Here is a 17,560-nt window from a genome sequence, read left to right on the forward strand (position 1 = left end):
GATCTTGAACGAAGAGAAAAATAAAATGTACCCGATAAGTCCATAATTGTTTTCAAAGTTCAGATGATAATTGTTTTCTAAAATGATAAAGTGTTTCAAACAATAAGCCCTTTTTCATGAAATATGCTAGTTACATTTATTCATGCATACGAACCCTACATACTTGTTATAAGTAGAATTTGAACCTTTGCATGGTAGAAATACACTGTATAGCTTAGAGAGATTTGCGATAACACCATGAGTAAATCTCTTAAGAGTTGTGTTGGTTATGAAAATTTTAAACCACCAGTTCTTTACAGAACCAACACTACTCAAAAGAAACTTCACATGGTGTTCCCACAAACCTCTCTAAGTTAATATTCTTTATCCCCAATGCAAATTTTTAATGTATATTTCAAAAAAGTTTTTTTTTTTTCTTCTTAAATTCTGCAGGTGCATCGAGATGAGAAGGAAGGTGACATTCTAGTCTTCTTAACGTCGGCCAATGAGATAGAACAAGCATGTCGAGACTTATCAACTTCCCTCGGCCAAAGACCTGATGACAAAGATAAAGAGGCACTGATACTACCCCTTCATGGACGACTCCAGCCAGAAGACCAGATGAAAGTATTCGCAGACGCAAAAGCTGGACAAAGGAAGATAATCTTTGCAACCAATGTCGCTGAGACCTCAGTGACTATTAAAGGTATCCGATATGTCATCGACACTGGCGTAGTCAAAGAGTGTCAGTATGATCCAAAGCGCAGCATGAGTCTCTTGAAGGTGACAACAATAACTCAAGCGTCAGCTCAACAACGGGCGGGCCGAGCAGGTAGGACAGGCCCAGGCGTCTGCTATCGATTGTACACCAAAGAGGAATATAACGATCTGAATGAAATGATGAAACCGGAGATTTTGCGTGTTCACCTTGGGATGGCAGCACTGCAGCTTTTAGAGCTTGGTGTCGAAGACGTGGCGAACTTTGATTTCATCCAGGCGCCTGATCGAGAAGCTACACAGCAGGCTATGACTACCCTGAGGTTGCTGGGTGCCGTGGATGCAGCTAATAAGTTGACCTCTTTGGGTCGTAAGATGGCTACATTTCCAATGGAGCCACGTCTCTCAAAGATTATTCTCGAAGGAGTAGAGAAACATCTTACCTCTGAAGCTGTTATCATCGCTGCCTTGATCTCTGCTCCTGGAAGTTTGTTCTATAGAGGAGGCTCTGATAAAGACAAAGAGAAAGCAGATCGTCTGAAGCTCAAGTATTGCCATGACAGTGGAGATGTTATAACAATGCTTAAAGCTTACGGATCTTGGAATAGCCAAGCGGCGGCTAAGCAGAAGGCCTGGTGTATGGAGAACAGCATGAATTCCAAGACGCTGAGAGCTGTTCGAGAGTCTGCTAATGAAGCAGCCCAGGTGTTAAAGCTTAAACATAACATCGAGTGTAATGCAAGGGACTACAAGATGGAAGCCATTGATGCGACAAAGACTGAGTCACTTCAAAAGATCATCATGTCGGCTTACTTTCAAACTTTGAGTTTATACAACGGTCATCCAAGAGCAGGTTACACGGTTCTTCCTCATCAGAAATCCGGTTTCATCCATCCATCTTCGTCTCTCGTTGCACTAGGCTGCAATCCTAAATGGGTAGTGTATGAAGAGTTCAAACAAACATCCCAAAGCTTCCTCTTCAATGTGACTCAAGTTAACATCGAATGGCTTCAGGAAGTTGCTCCGATGTTTTATGACGAGATTGATGTGGACGCACTTCAAGAAATGGCTTTGCAAGAGGCTCCTGCGATCCAACTTGGAACTGCTGTGATGAGACGTCTTACCATGAAGAGAAATGAAAAGGTCCGGGCTATGGAAGAGTTTATAACAGAAGCGAAAGGTTCTCCTTGCATCATCCAGGTCAACAGAGCCACAAAAGAGTTGCAGATGTTCATGAAGATGAACATTTGCGAGTTTGCAACATCGTATGTTGAGATAATCCTTATGGAAGAGCTGGAGTCTATCCAGAGAGAACAGATTGAAGTTCCAGTAGGGGAATCAGGAGTTGTCCGTCAAGTCGTCGTAGCAGGGGGTCAGACAAAATACATCTTGATGCCAAATGATTACAGAAGCCTGGAGGTTAGTAATGTTACAGAAGACATGTCCGAAGATGATTTGAAGAGAATGATTTGTCTCTCATCTTATTGCACTCAGGAGGAGATTCTTGACGTGTACAAGTTTCAAAAGCAAACTACAGCCAAGTGGGGTCGCGTAACCTTCAGTTCCCCCAAGACAGCGGAGGAAACAAAGATGTTGCTAGAAGAAGAGGACACCCTTCAGCTCAAACCAATTCTGGGACGTAGTTTTCAAAACAGAGATATCTCAAGAGTCAGCTCAAGGATCGTGGTCATATGGTACACTTGGCCGTCAAAAGGCCATGCATTTATCAACTTTGACACGTCAAACCAAGCCTTAGAAATGAAAGAAAGCTTGCTACATTTTGACTTCAAAGGGAAGCAATTGGATTGTCAGCTGAAACGGAATAACACAAGAGCTCTGTACCTCCAAAGGGTTCACAAAGATGCAACCAGTGAAGAGCTGGAAGAAGCTATTGAAGATTATACAGACTGCAAAAAAGTCAAATGCAGTATTGCTCGTCAACCCCCAGCAATTCTTATCAAAGACGACCAGGTCACTCAAGACATCTACAAAATGTTCGAAGGAACACTACGAGAAGATCAACTAGACATCAACATACTGTTGGCACGATCGGAGAAAACACAAAGCAGGAAGGCTATCGTAAACTTTGAGTGTGACAACGAAGATGAAGTAGATGCTTGTATTCTGAATATTCAAGACAACCCTCCACGCAACACGGCAGGCCAGATTTATATTGTGAAGCTTACGGCATCTTGCATGCTCTTCTGTAATCCTGACGTCTACAAGTGCATTGAGCAAAGAATCACAAAGCTCGTTGAGGAGGTGAGGGGCGGAGTCAGAAATTTGAACGTCAGAGTGAATAAGAGCAAGAAGACGAATGACTGGGTGATAAACGTCGCTGGTGAAAACATCCAAGAAGTTCATAGGACACGTCGACAACTTCTGTCTTACATCCAGGGCGAGACGGTATCACTGAATGATCTGTGCGAGGAGGAGGTTTCATTTCAGATCAAGTATCACATCCTGAAGTTACTCCACAAGAATGGGTTGAGGTAAGTTTCTTAGATAAGTGAGTGATAATAATAATAATAATAATGATAATAAAGACATTTAGAATGCGCAAACACATATCCACCCAAGGGTTGCTCAAGGCGCTAGCAGGATGAAAAAATATATGAAAAAGCATGTCATAGACGCTCCGGTGTTCCTGGTTGTGGCTGCTGTATGCGCAGTAGCACCTTGTAAACCCTTAGAAGGTGCTAAATAAGTAATTGGGTGTCAGAATTCATCACTTCAATAACCTATCGTTCTGAAAAGTTGTATATACTCAGCGCCTTGAGTACCTTGTTTGACTTACAAGTGCGCTATATAAGACTTCGGTATCATTATATTATTATAGGACGAGTTTTCAATTTGGTTTTGAAATTTTCCGCATGTCTTCACTGAGTTGGGAGTTTGTTCCACATTCTGTTTTTGTCCGATTAGCTCCAACTTTAATAATTCGTATTAATGATTCCCAAGCATTCTGTCTCAATAAACGAACGTCAAATTTAAGTTCTGGTGGTTAAGTCATTGGAGTGTGGGGTTGAACCCAGTTCGTGATACGTGTGTCCTTGAGCACGATACCAAAATCGCCTCTCTTCACCCAGGGGTATAAATGGGTACCTGTGAGGGTAGTAGAGGTTGGTAATGGGTTTGAAAGAGTGCCTAGGCAACTCGGGGCTGTATACTCCCTAGGGAGCTGAGAAAGATAAAAGGAATGTAATTGGTCCATGATCAAGGCACTTATGTAAAGTGCATTGCTACGGTTATTGTAAAATGCGCTATATACATGTATGAACTAGTTATTAACTGTGAACACTCGCTCAACTGTGTAAATTTTAACCAGAAATAATCTTACTTATTTGTCTTTTACTTTATCCTTTCCCAGGCATCTTACTTACGGGTTGGAGGCTCATGCACTGGTGGACACTCGTCGCCATCTTGTTGTGATTTACGGAAAGGATGAGGTCAGAGAAGTCTTGAAGGAGCAAGTGAAGAACTACATCAACATCATCTGTAAGAACAAACTGAAAGAAATCTCATTGACTGCAGGTCTGTCTGAAGGTTGTACTAAAGGGAGAGCTATAAGGGCATTAGTGAGAGCTTATGGACCTTGGCTTAAGGTGAGTAGTTGGTCAATAGTTTCTATTATAACACCCCTTACAAATATACTGCCTTTTCATTGGTTTAGAGCGCGTCACATGATATGTCTTACTTTTACTAAGCGGCGGCCTGTGATAGTGAATCGTTTGCCGTGTGATAGTGCATCGTGTGATAGTCTGACGACTATCACACGGCATGCAGTACCCAGTCCTCTTTTTACCCACCTCGGACCCAATCAGTTGTGCATCTGTGTATCTGAAACGCGCGTACGAACGTTACATGTACAAAGATGATACATAGTATGTTGGGGCGTTATAAAACAAATATTGACTGCTTTAACTCGTTATTTAACACTTATTTCGTTTTCTTCTCTTTGAAATCTTACTACGGACTGAATATCTGTAATATTTGTAGCAGATTGGTCAGAATAACACGGTCATGTTATGGTCAGGTTTTCACAGCTATAATAATGTAAAAAGTCAATGACAGATTGACAGTGTAATAATTGTTGTAATGTGTGAGAGAAAATTAATTTGTGTGTCCCAAAAGTGCAAAGGTGTAACCTGATTTTTGAACTGCAAATCTTCTTGAAACTAACCCTGATGTTGTACACACAAACATTGATGACGCCAAAAATTAGTGCTTTTGCCCTGACCCCAATTTCATAGAGCTGCTTAAAGCAGAAATAGTAGCTAAGCGCAAAAACATTTTGCTTACTAGAATAAGGTTACCAGCCATTTTGTGACTGGTATCCTGCTCATTTCCCCTTAGCAGAACTTTTTTGGCAGTGGTTGGGCCCAGATGTGAGGATTTATCATTCTCTTTTTTTTCCCTTTTTGACAGAAACTTGTTGAAGAAACTGGAGCCGAAGCGATAACACTGAATATGCGCCAAGGGAACCTTCTTATAGAGGGCGATCAGAACGTCTTTGATAACGTCCATAAGATGGTGAGAAACTGCCTCCAAGAGGCTGGACAACAAGCTGCCATCAGGTGAGGAAAGATAATCATTGGTTCTCATTTAGCGCACACATCCTTGAAGCTAGATCAAGGCATCTAAAAGTACACAAGTTTGTGCAAAGAGTTTTTTTTTTCTTTCCGAATTTTCTTGCATCTTCGACTACCGATTGAGCCAAAATTTGTTCAGTCGTCGATTTCACCAAACTCTTCCTAACATTAGGATTAACCTTTAATAGGACATTAGGATGAGTTAAGTTCTGTATCTGAAGACGTTAGGACGCATTGAACCCTTCCTATATTAGGACGGGTTACTCGTTCTAACTTGAGATAGGATTAATCCTAACTTTTCGTGAAATCGCCTGCAGTGCTTTTAACAGACATGAAAACCCTTGCTGAACATCAACATTGTTTTCCTTTTATTTCAGAGTTGGAGGGGAGGAAGGAACTGCTGAAGTGGAGTGCGGTATTTGTTACACAGCGGTGGAAGCCACAGAGGAGGTGTATCGTCTGAGTGCTTGCTCCCATGGGTTCCATCTTCAATGCCTTCATGAGATGTTTACCGTCAGGTTACAGAACGCTAGCAAGGATTACCCCATTGGTAAAATACAATATCTTACCATAATTATTTGGTTCATGACATTTTGTTTGAGTCAAAGCAAAGTGTCATATCCTCAAACAACCATCAACAGTGCTGTAACAGAGGGACAGGACGTAAAGCCGTTGGTGTCGTGTGTTGAGTAATGCTTGTATAAGAACCCAGGGGTGGATTTCACAAAGAGTTAGGACTAGTCTTATCTCGAGTTAGGACCAGTTACTCGTCCTAACTTAGGACTATCAATGCAATTTGTATATCTCCTAGGACTAGTCCTAAGTTAGGACTAGTCCTAACTCTTTGTGAAATCGACCCCTGAACCCTTATCCTAAAGAGAAGGGGTTCCCCATATTGCACCACAGCACCCTGTAAACAATTACATGGTGCTTTGAAGGAAAAGGTCTCATACTTCAAAATGTAGCTCCACATACCTTGCAGGAAAAAACACTGAATGCTTCGATACACTCCTAGGGTGTGCATAAAGTGCTTTATAACACCCCTTGCAAGTATTCTGCCTGCTCATTGGTTTAGAGCGCGTCACATGACATGTCTTAGTTTTGCTAGACGACGGCCGTCGGTTTGCCATGCGCTAGTCCGAAGACTAGCACATGGCGCCGTGCGCTAGTCCGACAGACTAGCACACGGCGTGCAGTACCCAGACGTCCGTTGCGTGTGCGAGTATGACAAATTAATAGTCTGTAACCATTTCGGATTGCACGACTCTACATGCAACACAGTAAGTAAAAGTGTTTGCAATCTGTATTCGCGTCGTCAGTGGATTGTAGCATTCAGGTCTGTAACTTAATAATAATAGTACAGTATTTAGAAATGTTTGGGGTGTTATAAAACAAATATTGACTGCTTTTACTCGTGCAATGGTTAAAAACTATGACTCCCTCGGTGATCCCCGGAGCGTTTTATTTTCCCTCGGCTTCGCCTCGGGAAAATAGAACGCTACGGGGATCACCTCGGGAGTCATAGTTTTAACCATAGCACTCGACGCAGTCAATATTTGTATAATAACCTAGTATTAATATAATGTTCTTTGTATTTGGTGCTGTTGCCCTGGTTTACTATTGCCTTCAAGGACACCAGCACCATGCGCTTAGAAACGTAGCAATAAGCGTGATACAAATTTATATAATTATTATCATTTAAATAATGTACCCAGTCAGTTTCCCTTGTGGTTTATTATTTGATAATTATTATTATTATTAATATCTTGCCGAGCTCAATGACAATTCAAATCACATTGTGGACAAATGAGAAGCTACCCTCTGTCCAGTAATTGGTAGACAAGAAAGATGAACTGTATTTCTTACTGACTATGTTTTAAACTTCAGAGTGTCCATGCGAAGGATGTGGCCTCCCAATGTTGCTCTGCGACTTCCGTGTTCTCTGCAGCGATGAAACAAAGAGACGGCGCTTGTTCGATCTGGCTCTGGAGTCGCATGTCACCCAGAAGAGTGAGGGAAAACTGAAGTTTTGCCCAACACCAGATTGTCACATGATCTATAAGACGACGAAGGATGCTGGGGTCTTCTTATGTCCGGAGTGTCGGAACCGTTTATGTTCTTCGTGTGGTTCAGAACCTCATATAGGATATACATGCGAGGAATTTAAGGTAACGGTAGCGTCAGATGACTTCTGAAAACAAAATAATGTGATTGAGTTAAACTGAAACTTAACAGGAAAAATATCAATGGCAGGACAAAAAAACGAGCAAGCGTTCCAAAGTCAGATCAATGCCGTAAAGATATATTGAATGTGTACATATTTTGTACTCCACACAAAGGTGTACCTGCTATGCTAAAGAAGTGAGAGGCTCCTCCAAAACTAAAAACACAAAATGAAATTAAAAAACACTTGTATAATATGTTTCTAATAAAAGAGTCAGGTACTTTTTGTAAGACACAAAACACAATGTCCACAGATTTACATCAAACAAGTCATAAAAATAATTTTTGTCCCAGGAGATGAAAATTATTTTAGCATGTATTTGTGTTTTCATGCCAGTGCCACTTTTTTCCTCTTGCAGGCTTCCGGCAAGAACTTTGACGACTTGGCATTTGAGAAATGGATTAAAAGAAAAGACGTCAAGAGGTGTCCAGTACCCAACTGTGGAATCCCTATCGAGAAAAATGGAGGATGTTTTCACATGCAGTGTCGTGAATGTAAGAAGCACATCTGTTGGCATTGCCTGGAATTCTTTGATAGAAGCAAACTGTGCTACAATCACCTATCAAAGAAGCATGGTGGTTGTTTTGAATTTTAATCAAGTATTAAACACCAAGCTAAAATCAAGAGCATAGTTGAATAGAGCATTGTTTCAGACATGCGCACCAGAGTCACGCTGAACCAAAGTAGGAGCGACTGCAAGTCTAACCCAAATAAATTTTGGTTTTAACTTAATAACATAACATTTGTTTGGCTCATGACAAGATCAACTTCTGAAACCAAGGTGCTCCAGAGTTGTTCTGAACGACGGCAAAAGTCGTTCTTTTGACCTGTCGCTTGTCCAGTCACTCCCAACTGTTTTAGACGTCAAACTTTTCGTGCACTTAACTCAGAATTTGGTTTGGCGCGACTCTGGAGCGTTCTCTGAAACGGGTGTAAAGCCATTCTGAAAATCATCAAAATCAGGCAAAAAGCCACTGATGAATTCTGGAAGAAGGCGTAAATGTAGAGTAACTGAAATTATACAAGATTAATATAAGTGTATGCACAAAAGCAAAAGGATTAATAGTATGTTTGAAGCTCATTATATGAAATCTTTTAGCTCAGTTATAACTGTTCTAAAGTATTGCCTGAAAATATGTTGGTATTAATTAACAAATTTAAAATGTTTGTATAATTAAATTATTATCAATTGGAGAAAAAGAACATTGGTACTTAAAATAGAGCTAATTTTTTTGTTCCTCAAAGTTATATTAACTCATCTTTAAATAAATGTATGCATGAATGTTTATACTTACTTAAAATGAAAGATAGTTGTTGAAAGACATTGGTCCCGCGTGTTGTGTAACGCACGTAAAGAACCCAGAGAAAGGGTTCGCCCTTGTGTTCTCAGTTTGATTGGCAGCATATTGCACCACAGCACCTTGTAAACCATTACATGGTGCTATGTAAAAAGGAGTAGGTCTCATAATTCAAACGTTGTCGCACATACCTTGCAGGAAAATATTGGATGTTGAGTGACGGACATGTGCTAGATTAGTCTTGGTGCAAGACGTTCTTCGTTTTCCTTTCACGCACACTGCGGCCAATTCATCAACAACGCCCGCACCGACTCACCTGACAATAGTCCACCTACCGCCCTGCGGGTCTTGCATCAAGACTAGTGCTAGATAAGAAGCCACTATTACTATCATTATTATAAAAAAAACAAGTAGGGCCCCCTATAGAATCTAGCTTTGTGTTACCACATACATGACATATATGGCTGTACCCAAAACTACACACTAGCATGACTAGACACGATGTACATGTAGCAATCCGATATGTAACGGCCGACCATCGACCCATGCTCGATTGAAAAATCTGTATCCCATAGAGAGATGGTAGGCCGTGTCCGAATTGGCGACTTTGGCTACAGCTACGGCGCGTGCGTCTGCCATTCTTCAACACTGACAGACGCGCTGATCTAGCCGTAGCTGTAGCCAAAGTCGCCAATTCAGACACGCCCTTAGTCTTCATGACAATGAAGAATAATCAGGGATGTGATAGGCTGTTCCAAAAAACACCTGAACTGTGAGCGCAAAGCGTAAAAACTTGCAAGCGCGAAGCCTTCTTACATACATGTACATCTATCTTTGGTTTTAAAAACCCTACTCTGAAATCAGGGGCCTTCTTTATGGTTTTATCTTCATGTTTTTAGGAATTCGATCTCAACTATAAACAATTTAAAACAGAATTCATCAATGTTGTGACATGAAATACTTTAACTGGAAGGTATAATTTAACGGTGTTATTTACGAAAAATACTAGAGTATTGTAGTCTCAAGCAACGCTTGTAGGTTTCATTTGGTTGAACTTTTCATAGCTTTAAAAAGACTGCTATTGGCAGAAATTGGCCGCCTGCTAAATAAAACACCATGTTATGGCTATTACGGGCAAATTTAAGTTTTTAAGTAAAAACTTCAACTGAACGGGGCCCGATATCATGGCTCTGCTTAACGTTGAATTGTGCGCTTACGATCACCATTCTCAGCTTACTGTGCAAGCGCTGAGTTTCTGTATAAGCTGTGTATTGAGGGAAGGATGCCTTATAGTATGGAATTAGCACACACACTAGCAAAACTTATCGAATAACTCGTGAAATACGCTTGACTTATCCACGGGATTCCCTACTTTTGTCAGAGCCGATTCTTTGCTTACTGTATAGCAGAGCCATGAAATTGGGCCCAGGTATGTGAAACCGTGCAGTGACATGATCATGATGTTGTTTTTTTCCTTCATTTTTATAAATGTTTGTTATTGTTCAAGCTCTGTGAGAAACTTTTGTTAGAGTGCGTCGTGAACATTTTTGTTTCGTTTATAAGATCATTTCTAGGTAAGTTGAGGGAATATCCATTTTAAAATTTCAAATGCATACTATGTATGGATGTGATTACAACATGCCCTATCTCCGCCTCTTTTACATTTTTGTCCTGTTTTATGGCAAAACAACTGATCTCTGTACTTGCTTTTCCCAAAACGTCATTTTTTGAGTAAGGCTATTTTTGCCATGGAAAAGAGCCGTTATTAGGCCGTGTCCGTACCGGCTACTTCGGCTACAGCTTCGGCTAGATCAGCCCGTCTGCCAGTGTTAAAGAATAGGCAGATGCGGGCAATCTAGCGGTAGCTGTAGCCGAAGTCGCCGTTTCGGACACGGCCTTAGACTATGGTACTACTATTATTAATACATGGCTCCACAAATAAATGACTCATAAACAATGTATTATGAGATATGTTTAGCCAGTTGCTAGTTTAATAATAAGAATCCGTATTTAACAACACTTCCATTGTTAATTTTTCGAGAATAATTCTTCCATTTTGATTAATTGCTTATGAATTACTCCATGCTAACTCAAATTGATTCTATGATTAAAGAACACAGCTTATAAGTAAATCTGATTCTTCCTAGTAGTAACCAAAATTGAGATTGGCTTAGTTGTTTCTTCCCCTGACTTTCACACCTGTGGACCCCGGTTCGAATCCTACCTCAGACTGGAACCTTGCATGTGGATTGGGTTTTCAGTCCTTACCTGGGCCCAATTTCAAAGAGCTGCTAAGCACAAAAATTTGCTTAGCATGAAATTTCTTCCTTGATAAAAACAGGATTACCAATCAAATGTCCATTTGTTGCATATTGCTTGTTACTGGTACTCAGCTGTTGTTTGCTTATCCTCAATACGGATCGAAAATTAACCCGGAGGTGTTCACACTACGGCTTTCGATCCGTGTTGGAATCTTCGACACGTATAGAGATTTTTCAACCCACCTCCTGGGCAGGGTTGGTTTCGACACGGATAATGCGCCATATCCGGATCGACAACGTGTTAAAAAGTTGTAGTGTGAAAAGGTCAGTGCACAATATCTGGATCGTATCCGTGTCCAACACAGAGATTTTTTGAAGTGTGAAAAGGCCTATAGTTTCAGGTTTTCTAGTCACAGCGCTAGTCGCTTCTGATGGTCCTTTGGTTTCATGAACAGAAAGATATAGTTAAAAGAATCTCTAAAACTCCTTTCCTCGAGAAAAAGAGATAAAGACCACACCTTAAGGATCCTTCCTCACTTAAACAAAAACAAACACTAGATGATAACTCAATACCCAAACTGATGGACTCTGATTATGGTGGTATGCCCGATCCCATGTAAAGCATAATCAGTTTACTAGTGCAGTCCTCAGTCCAACACCAATCAGTAACTCAACACCCAAACTGTTGGGCCCTGATTGAGGTGGTATGCCTGATCCCATGTAAAACATAATCAGTTTACTAGTGCAGTCCTCAGTCCAACACCATACAGTAACTCAACACCCAAACTGCTGGACTCTGATTGTGGTGGTATGCCTGATTCCATGTAAAGCATGAACAGTTTACGAGTATAGTCCTCCAACCAACAGAATAAAACAAAATGTGCTGTTGTAGTTTGATGAGTTAGTTACAGTGAAACATGAAATATATCTGCTTTGGTCAGTATTACAGGCCTGGAATTTCATCTTTGAGAGGGCAAGGCCACTTCCATTTTGAAAAGGGCACTTCAAGTGGAAAATCTTAAAGTCTTTTGCAGGGGCACCAAGGCCAAGACCAGGGCTGGATTTCACAAAGCACTAAGATTCATCTTAAGATGAGTGGTCAGTATTTAAGCTTGGGCGGTTCCAGAAATTTGGGGCTCGGTTCCGGTTCCGAAAAAAAGCTCGGTTCTGAGACATACCCGGTTCCAATTCAATATAAAACATAAGCCGCCCGTCCCGAGCTCACACACACACAATTGAGCCGATCTATTTTACCTGAAAATAACCAAGTTAATCAGACATCGGTTCCGAGCTCACACACACACAATTGGAGCCGATCTATTTTTAAAGAAAACACCAGAATACCCACCCCAATGATCAGACATCGTGCCACCGAGCACCTATTTTCCCTGCATTTAAACAAGTCTTTGATTTAGCCGGCAGTACGATCATTGTGTAGCAGTATGTCCGTAGTGTAGTACATCCGTAGTGCAGTACATCCGTAGTGCATGCAGTGTGTCGTCTCTGTACATACAAGTGTACTATGCCTGTACATGCCTGTACATACATACATACATACATACATACATACAGCACTGTGTGTTTTGTGCATGGGGCAAGCTTTTATGAATATGGATATATCGGCAGCCAATCACAACGTGCTGTCTATACATGAACATGTATATGCATGACATGTACATGCATACATGTGGTGGTTGTAGAAGATGCCTATGTGTGTGCACTGTGTATGCAGCCACATGTGATAGTTGATACTCATGTCGGCTTGAAGCCTTTGCACACTGTATCTGCGGTCACCGCTTTCAACATCAAGCCTGAATTTCTAGAGCCGGTTCGTCGCAGGATCGGCTCCACAGAGCCTTTTATAATTGGGACTCGGTCTTTTAAAATCGGAACCGACAAAAGCGGGTACCCGGTTCCACAGAAGAGTGGAACCGCAAGTCCGGTTTTCAATTTGGAACCGGGTAGAACCGGGTAACCGAAGGGACCGCCCAAGCTTATCAGTATTACCAGAGTAGTTTGTATTGTGACATCACACTTTGCTAAGCATTCAAGATTGATTCGCAGTTAAGGTCAATCTAAACTCTTTGTGAAATCCGCCCCAGGGGCAACAAGTTCACGGTCTCTGCGAAATTCAAGGTCTGGGGTTAGTTAGCAAAGATGGTTTCCTCCTGCCTTTTCTTCCTGTTCATGACGGTACCGGGTTTATTCTGAGCTTCTGGATGATTAGCAAGCTCCGGTGGACATGTTGAGATCGGACTTCCTTGAAGAATCTGCTTGAGATCGTTGAAGACCTCGCTGTCGTCTTGGGTCAGGAAAGTAATAGCTGTTCCTGTTTTACCGGCAAGGCCGGTACGACCGATGCGATGGGTATAATCTGAGGAAATAGACAAGAGAAGAAGTTTCATTAGTAATTGTCAAAGACTAGTATTCTCACTTAGTGAATCCCAACATGTATATTAGGCATAAATAAAAAAAACTTTTTATTGCCCTTTATTCCGACCGACCGAAAAAGTCAGAAATCCACGATCACGTTTTTTTTTTATTTTTAAAAATGGTATTAAAAAAAGAAAATTGAAGTATTTTATACTTTGAATGCCCAATAAACGATAATAAACCCTTTATTCGAAGCTGAAATATTATTTTTGAGTGCCACGATGAACGATGAAGTGTCTGTTATTATTCTTCACACACAGGTATTGGGAGGGCGGGCTGCCCTCCTAAAATTTGGGCCCCCCTGCCTAACAATAGACAAACATACTTGTTTTAGACTGTATTTAATACGATAACAAACGAGTACCTGACAAGCCAAAACCAACTTCAAAACTACAGCATCGGAAATGCGATCGTAAACAAAATATTAAAACATGACGATGCACTCGGCCACATGGTTCGATCTGTCGCCCACATGATGGAAATACCCACTGCATGCAAAGTGCATAAACAGTCCGCACGCTGTGATTGGCCGTTGATAGACTCCAACACAATACGCACATTCACGAACTGAGAAAGAGTTGCCACGCAGTGTGCCATGTACAGCCTTGAAGCATATTCAAACGTGTTTAGCTTTCGCCGATTGAGGACGTGCGCGATTTGGGGCAAAGTTCATTGATAAATAATTGTTCTGTGCATTGTTACCGCCGATCGTTGAATCTCAATGATTTTATTGCAAACGAAGATCTTTAACGCCGTAACCGCTGATCACTAATTCATGAAAATGGTTTTAGTGGAAAAAGTATTATTTAGGGCCAACATTTGGGGATAAGATCGTCCGAAAATGTGTGGATTTTTTTTTCCTCCTCTGACGTAGGCCCTATTGAAAAAAAAAACACAAAAAAAAACCGACCGACCGACCCTCCCGATTTTTTAGCCAAAAGGGCAATAAAAAGTTTTTGTTTTATGCCTTATGGCTGATTCTGGCAAGTTTGGCTACAGCTATGGCTATCAGTGATCTAGCCATAGCCACTACTGAAGTCTTCAACTCAGGCAGTTTTAATCCTACCTAGCAACAGACGGGCCATAGATGGTTCTAATCGTATCGAGAGTGGAGGAATTCTGAGTTGTTCTGACGTCAGATGAACTCTCACGTTGCTGAGAAATATGAAGTAGAGATCAAAAATAGTTTACATAATCTTAGAATTATAAGAAATACATAATAACTAGTTCTTGAATGTATATAGTGCATTTTTACAACAATGTATCAGTGCGCTTTACATTTGTAGTGATGTATAGTAAAGAATTTAGTTTAGAATTTGAGGTCTCGAAATCGAGCATCTGAAAGCACACAACATCGTGTGACAATGTGTTTTTTCTTCCATTATTATCTCGCAACGACGACCAATTGAGCTCAAACCAATAGTGTCCAGGGTCTTTGAGGGCAATACAAGGCAAGGTGGAAGTTATTTAAACTGCTGCCTCAAGCTACTGTGCAATCTCGGTGGTCTAGTTGGTAAGACACTGCTCTAGAATTGCAAAGGTAGTGGGTTTGAATCCCAACCAAGTGATATGCCTGTGAATTTTTTTCACATAGCTCGAGAACTACTGCTAACACACACAGGTGTAAACCAAAATGAATATTCTTTATCCTTGATGCAAATTATCATCTATTAAGAAGGAAATTGCAATAATCAAAACCCTCAATTCTCCGGAAGGGCGTAGATCTGAGGGTTATGACGATATATAGGCTCAAATTTGGCAATATTCTTGCCCTTTTTAAGTATATATAATTGGGTACACCTTATTTTGAAAATAAAAGTTTTAAACGTACCAAAGTGTAATGAATGGTCCACCTTAGCTCTCAAGTACTCAATGACTCAATGACAAAATGACTCAATTAGACAAGGCAAAAATTACTCAGTTACTCATTGACTCAAAAACTAAATGGCTCAAGGACTCACTCGTATTCCTGTTTTGTTGTCCTGAATCTGCATGAGTTTCATTCCTCCTGATTTCACAGTCACTTGAATACTGGTGGCTTGAGCATCAAGGCTAAGAAAAGAAGTAGTTCAAAAACCTTTTAATTATTGTTTTTTTTATATAAATATTTGATATACCGGGCTGTCAAGTCTACAGAGTATGATATTTGGCCCTTGAGGAAAAGTTGGAAAACTTTGATTGAGTACAACGGCTGACCGTTATCATGTAAATGAGCGTTTTAATTTAGTCTTTTCCAGCTACTTATTTAATATAAGTTTTTCTGAGGGGGAAAAAAACACAAAAAACTAAGATTTCAGAAAGAAGAGTACAGCGCCTGAGTTAATAATGAGTCTAATTTCTAGTATAGTAGTGTAAACTGTGCTAACTTTTTTATTTCTTACCAATTTTCAATCATTTCTTTGAGTGCATTTGCAGGCCGCTGAATGACCTCTCTGGCGGCTATTCTGTTGTTGACAGCAGTCTCATCCAGCCTCCTGATAGTACTTGCTGCCATGGTTACAGCTGTTTACCTTTTTCTGGCGGGGGCGGGACTACACATTTCATCTGTAAAACACAAAATATGTTCAGTTATGGAACAGTCTTCCAGAGGTTGTCAAACAGGCTGAGACATCAGAACAATTCAAAACCCAGTTGAAAACTTATCCGTTTACTTTGTACAATAATTGTTGATTTCCTTTACAGCGCATAGGGACCTCACGCAGATATGCGCTATATAAGAATGGTTTTATTATTATTATATTATTTTACCATTATGCCTTGGGAGACCAAAACAGAATAGTAATTTTACATAATTATTACGAATATCAATTAAATTATTAATATTCAGTCAATGAAGCATACATAAAATGGGGAAACAAATATGTATTCTGCCCCCATTCTCATCGATGGATTAACTTGATTTTTTTCTCAATGGATTTTGGTATTTATTTCCCTCTTTCATTCAATATTCCTCGAGAAATTGGTACTGCCAGATTTTGCCATTTAAAAAAAAAGGGTAAAATTAAGTCAAGCGCACATTTCATCGTCTGGACGGAACTCTTGCGCACTACTCCTGGCCGACCTTGATGGGCTGTTAATGTATGGCTAGAGCTCTTTAATACAGACAAGATAGCCCCACTTGGCTAGCCTTGGCCACACAAATGGGGCTACAGACAAGACTGATGTTAGACATGTTAGAAGGAACTAGATAACAAGAACAGCCCAACAAGGTGTGCTAGCGCAGCGCACACATGCCAAGACTCTTAATTAAGTCTAAAGTCTATACTGAGTGCAGCAATGTCAAGACCACCATTTTTAGACCCTCCCAATTTTGTAGCTGCGAAAACGGCTCCACCGTCGGCAGTCAGCAGGATCAGGAGGGTTACGTTTTCGCAACTACCAATTTTGACACTTTATAAGACGTTCAAATCAGAGTCAAAAGTGCCTGCGACTCTCTGGAGTCTGTTTTGTCAACATCAACCCTTCTGGAGAGCTGGAGAGGTAGGTTAAGGCCTATCCTTACTTACTAATAACCTAAAGAGAGAAAATAGGTGGTTAAAAATACAGAGTTTTCAATTTTTATAAAGCCATAAGTTTGACAACAAACTTAAAAACTACAATAAATTACAAACATGACAAACAGAACAGAAACCCATGAACAACAACATCATAACGTCAGGGAACCAGGGAACGAGCAAACTATTTCGACTGAACAATTTTTGTGCACACTGAATGGGAGAATGGTAATAAAAATATTGAGTAGCAAATGATGATTTTTGAATAGCAACTGACACATTTTGCTCTGCTATTCAAGGGAAATCGTACCCTGGAAACGATGAAAATCATTGTCCTCCATGCCAGCACAATCTAACTGATCAGTTAGTTTACACAGAAATGTTTCTTCACTTACCAAAGTCTATTTGCATTTATTAATGCTCATTCAATTCGATTTAAAACATGTAAAAAACAGCACAAACTCTATCTCGTCCGCGCGCGCGCGCTCTGTTGAATGAATAATTGGAAAAGAAACAGCGCCCTCCTAGTCCAGTGTCCACACAAATATACAGACGGGGAATT

At 40.5% G+C, this 17,560-nt stretch overlaps 3 protein-coding genes across 6 annotated transcripts in view; 1 reads left to right on the plus strand and 2 right to left on the minus strand.

Annotated features, from left to right (window-relative positions):
- Positions 1-17,560, minus strand: part of LOC139948667 (DNA mismatch repair protein Mlh1-like) — a 48,766-nt gene that overhangs the window by 20,278 nt on the left and 10,928 nt on the right. The window lies entirely within an intron of this gene.
- LOC139948665 (uncharacterized) overlaps positions 1-17,560 on the plus strand; it is a 40,773-nt gene that overhangs the window by 6,350 nt on the left and 16,863 nt on the right. Inside the window, exons 3-8 of one of the 2 annotated variants that reach the window (XR_011787469.1) lie at positions 433-3,188; positions 4,067-4,301; positions 5,125-5,273; positions 5,666-5,838; positions 7,176-7,456; positions 7,871-8,971. Coding sequence is in view for 1 of the 2 variants with exons in the window: in XM_071946890.1 (XP_071802991.1) it covers positions 433-3,188; positions 4,067-4,301; positions 5,125-5,273; positions 5,666-5,838; positions 7,176-7,456; positions 7,871-8,107 (3,831 nt within the window). In the remaining variant the exon portion in view is untranslated. Of the gene's footprint in view, positions 1-432; positions 3,189-4,066; positions 4,302-5,124; positions 5,274-5,665; positions 5,839-7,175; positions 7,457-7,870; positions 10,948-17,560 lie in introns of those variants that run through there. The other variant, XM_071946890.1, reaches the window with a different exon arrangement.
- On the minus strand, positions 10,370-17,490 carry LOC139948669 (DNA mismatch repair protein Mlh1-like). Of its 3 annotated transcripts, none has more exons than XM_071946897.1 (5): positions 17,394-17,490; positions 15,886-16,048; positions 15,466-15,556; positions 14,571-14,659; positions 10,370-13,445 (listed from the first exon to the last, which is right to left on the minus strand). In XM_071946897.1, exons 2-5 carry the CDS (start codon positions 15,996-15,998, stop codon positions 13,406-13,408), a joined length of 333 nt encoding a protein of 110 aa, XP_071802998.1. In that variant the 5' UTR covers positions 15,999-16,048; positions 17,394-17,490; the 3' UTR covers positions 10,370-13,405. The 3 variants fall into 3 exon arrangements, with proteins under 3 accessions (XP_071802998.1, XP_071802999.1, XP_071803000.1); XM_071946898.1 differs by having other exon boundaries at positions 17,309-17,447; XM_071946899.1 differs by lacking the exon at positions 14,571-14,659.

This window comes from Asterias amurensis, chromosome 16, assembly GCF_032118995.1.
Source record: "Asterias amurensis chromosome 16, ASM3211899v1".
Classification (NCBI taxonomy): domain Eukaryota; kingdom Metazoa; phylum Echinodermata; class Asteroidea; order Forcipulatida; family Asteriidae; genus Asterias; species Asterias amurensis.

Coding starts and splice junctions, on each gene's coding strand:
- LOC139948669 (XM_071946897.1), bottom strand. CDS start 15,998: ATGGCAGCAAGTACTATCAGGAGGCTGGATGAGACTGCTGTCAACAAC. Junction 15,557..15,885: donor AAAGAAATGATTGAAAATTG/GTAAGAAATAAA, acceptor TTCTTTTCTTAG/CCTTGATGCTCAAGCCACCA. Junction 13,446..14,570: donor TATGGCCCGTCTGTTGCTAG/GTAGGATTAAAA, acceptor CTATTTCCTCAG/ATTATACCCATCGCATCGGT.